The sequence below is a fragment of the Pseudopodoces humilis genome, chromosome 1 (genome assembly GCF_049639895.1).
Source record: "Pseudopodoces humilis isolate 2021_Gansu_Grassland_sample_001 chromosome 1, ASM4963989v1, whole genome shotgun sequence".
NCBI classification, from domain to species: Eukaryota; Metazoa; Chordata; class Aves; order Passeriformes; family Paridae; genus Pseudopodoces; species Pseudopodoces humilis.
Genome location: NC_142200.1, coordinates 31,937,011 through 31,940,466, shown reverse-complemented (window position 1 = coordinate 31,940,466; position 3,456 = coordinate 31,937,011). Strand labels below are relative to the sequence as shown.

General features: G+C 50.5%; 1 protein-coding gene across 1 annotated transcript; it reads right to left on the bottom strand.

Moving 5' to 3' along the window:
* Positions 1-555: 555 nt before the first annotated feature.
* MSC (musculin) lies at positions 556-2,877 on the bottom strand. The gene is made up of 2 exons (XM_005517098.3): positions 2,356-2,877; positions 556-1,618 (listed from the first exon to the last, which is right to left on the bottom strand). Exons 1-2 carry the CDS (start codon positions 2,875-2,877, stop codon positions 1,532-1,534), a joined length of 609 nt encoding a protein of 202 aa, XP_005517155.1. The 3' UTR covers positions 556-1,531.
* Positions 2,878-3,456: the final 579 nt, after the last annotated feature.

Here is a 3,456-nt window from a genome sequence, read left to right as displayed (position 1 = left end):
TTCTTGTTAAACAAATGTTTCTTCCTCCTCACTGCTTATATTAGGAAGAGGTGGCTTTTTCCTCTCTAAAGCAATTCAGTTTTCTCCCTTACTGTGAGTTTACTGCTGATACAATATTTTGAGAAAAATAAAATCTTATCTCAGGAGTTTTAATATTAAAAGAGGAAAATTCTGTTCTCAACTAGGAAAACTTGTCTGATTTTCCCACTGCAAAAATACAGATAAAAGCAAAACACATTACAGATGGAAATGCCAAAGAACAGCAGAAGGAGCTATTACACTATATGACATTGATTTCTTAATTTACATTTATTTATTCTTCTGCTTCACAGAAGAGAATATTGCAGAGCATTCTTTAAGTTGTTAAAACTTGGCCATCCCTGCTGCTTGATAAAGTACTCCACCTCAAATGAAATGTTTGGGGTGAAAATGTTCTTATCTGACTCTTGCTGAAGATGTATCTGCCCTCAAGAGATGGGGAAGATAACAGTGTTTACAAAAGTGGATTTCAAGAACATGCATTACAAAGACGCTCGCATATGGATGCAGTCACACACTATCACAGCACCAGTAAGTCATTGTTACCAAGCTTTTAATGTCATTTATAAAAAAATAGAGTTATTTACATTTGCAAGTTATTTGATGGCATCCTCTTTTATTACAACGTTTGAATCTGTAAGGAAATGTGACACTAACTCATTTGAGAGTAAACTTCTCAATGATAAGCATAACAGTACAGGAAAAATATTTAAAACACTGTGAATTCCTGTTATTTTGCAGCATCATACAAACACAGTCTTTACAACACATGCACCCTGGCCTTACAGTAAGCAGAATTCCCTTCCAGATTAAGGCACAGAAACTCTGCCACATTTCTAGGGACAGTCCCACATTCTTACATGTGGAATTTCAAAACATAACCAAAGGAATTACTTTAATTCCAATGGGTTGTAGCAGAATGTGTCCACTTACACATTTTTAAGAAAATGCTGATCAAAGGGACCAAGAGAAAAAATGTATGACTAATTGCATAGTTGCAGTAAACCAGACCCATGAATACAAAAGCCATCAAAATATATTATAAATCTATCTGACTTTCAAAGCTACTTTAAAATACTGTTTTGCTTTACAATAAAAATAACACTGTTTGGGGTTAGTTTGTAGAATTGTATTTTGGTCCATGCTGTTAATTCTATATCATTATATTCCTCTTCCATTAGTTTAAATGCCTCAGAACAGCAGGTCCTCAGGCAGTGGTAAGAATGATGAAGCCAAGTCTTAGACTTCAGCTGCTGCAGTCAGTTCATAAAACCTCTAATTTCGACCACCTCCATTCTTTACTGCTTTAAATAATCTGCCCTCAGAACACTAAGGGAAAGAATGATGAGGGATGCAGATTTAACACTGTTAGAGATGGGGGTTTGCCCCATCTTCTAGTCCTGAGCTGATAAATCACAGCTCTTAAAAATATCCAACCCTTTAAAAAAAAAAAATAAAATATCAACAATAAGAAATCCTCAATTTAGTCTGACTACGCAGTAGTTCCACATAATCTGCTGGCAGTAGAAACTTCTTTGGTGTCAGAGTCAGGTCTTCCTGAAACCACAAACGGCCAAGTCTGGATGCAAAACAAAAAAAAAAGGTATTTCATATTAAATATGAAGAAAGTTTATCCTCATATGAAACTGGAGCTTTATTACTGATAGATGTCTAACTCTGGTTCAGTTGCAAACACGTCATCATGTTTTAGTCCCTGTGGGAAGCACAGAGAGAGCCGAGTTCCTCTAACAAATATTTTCATTACGTTTTTCATTATAATTAAACGCTCCACAGAAGGTTTGCAATAGTCAGCAACAATGTTCACATCCAAACTGCAACATTTCTCTGGCTTTGAAACCTCGAGTCATTTAATAAATAGAAAGCATGTAAACTATTCAAAAATAATCACTCTGCTGTATATTTTGTTTTAACCCTGTGACAAGCATCGGGCATTTAGTTTTGCACCGATAAACTCATGACGCTCTGCTTGTGCTGCAGGCCAGCCCGCAGACGGAGTTATTCCTTTTTCGGACACTAAGGTTGCCTAATGCCCAAGGAATGTAATCTTTAGGGTCCCCTATTCCGACTCCCCAGGACTGACACACCCGCCATCACCGAAAGCTAAGCGCAGCCCCGGAGTCGCCCACGGTGCGAGGGCCATCGAGGATTTGCAGAGCAGCCAGGGCCGCTCCGCCGCTCCTTCCAGGGCGGGCACGGCCTGAGCGCTGCCCCCCTGCCCGGGGATCGGCCCCAGCGGTGCCCGGGAATTCCCCGGGGGTGCCCCTCGCCGCATCCCGCCCGCCCCCCGTTCCGTACCAGGTTGACAGGATGGACGTAGCCGTTCTCGTAGCGGTCCTCCTGCAGGAGCTGCCGGAGGTGGGCAATGTAGCTGGACGCCAGACGCAGCGTGTCCAGCTTGGACAGCTTGGTGTCGGGCGGCACCCAGGGCAAGCTCGTCTTCAGCCGGGAGAACGCCTTGCTCAGCACCCGCATCCGCGCCCGCTCCCGCGCGTTGGCCGCGTTGCGCTGGGACTGCTTCCCCTCGGGCGGCGGCCCTCGGGGCCCCGACACCGCCTTCTTGCCCCCGGGGCCGCCGCCCCGAGCCCGTTTCCTCTTGCAGCCGCTGCCCGCCGGCCCCGCCGCGCAGCTGCCCTCGCCGTCCTCCTCCTCCTCTTCTTCCTCCTCTTCCTCCTCCTCCGCGGCCGAGGAGTTGTCCCCCGAGGGGTAGATCTCGCCGCGGGGCTGGCGCTTGGCCGGCGGCGGAGGGTAGTCCAGCTGCAGCGCCCGCAGGTCCATCTCGGGCAGCTCCTCCGCCTCGCTGGCGGAGCCCGTGGACATGGTCCCGGGCGGGCGGCGGGGAGGCGGGCAGCGCGGCAGGCAGGCGGGGGCGGACGGCCGAGCCGAGTCGGCCCAGAGCGGGGCGGCCCCGCCGCGGAGAGTCCGTGCCGGGGCGGGGGCGCGGGGGGGCGCGGAGGGGGGATGCGCCCCTTGACAGCGCTATATATCGGGTGTCCGCGGAGCGAACCATCTGCCGGGCGGAGGGGAGGAGAGGGGCGCGGGGCGGGGGTCGGCCCTGCGGAGCCCCGCGCCGGGGGCGGCGCCTCTCCGCGCTGGCCCGCGGTCCGCGGCTGGGCTGCTGCGGCGGTGTGCAGAGCCAGACCCCTGTGTGGGGACACACACACGCGCATGGGGGTACACGGACACGCGGGACGTCTCCGTGTCTGTCTGTGCTCTTGGGCATCCCGCCTTTCTCACTGCTCAGACCCCTCTCCTCGCCGCGGAGGACACAAATTATCTCCAGGGACGGTCCCGCCAGTGTTTGCGCGGGGACGAGCGCACCGCTCCCTGTGTCCACGGGCTAAGCGCGATCCAGGACTCTGCTGCCAGTTCACCTACACTCTCTCTTTCTCTTGCCCT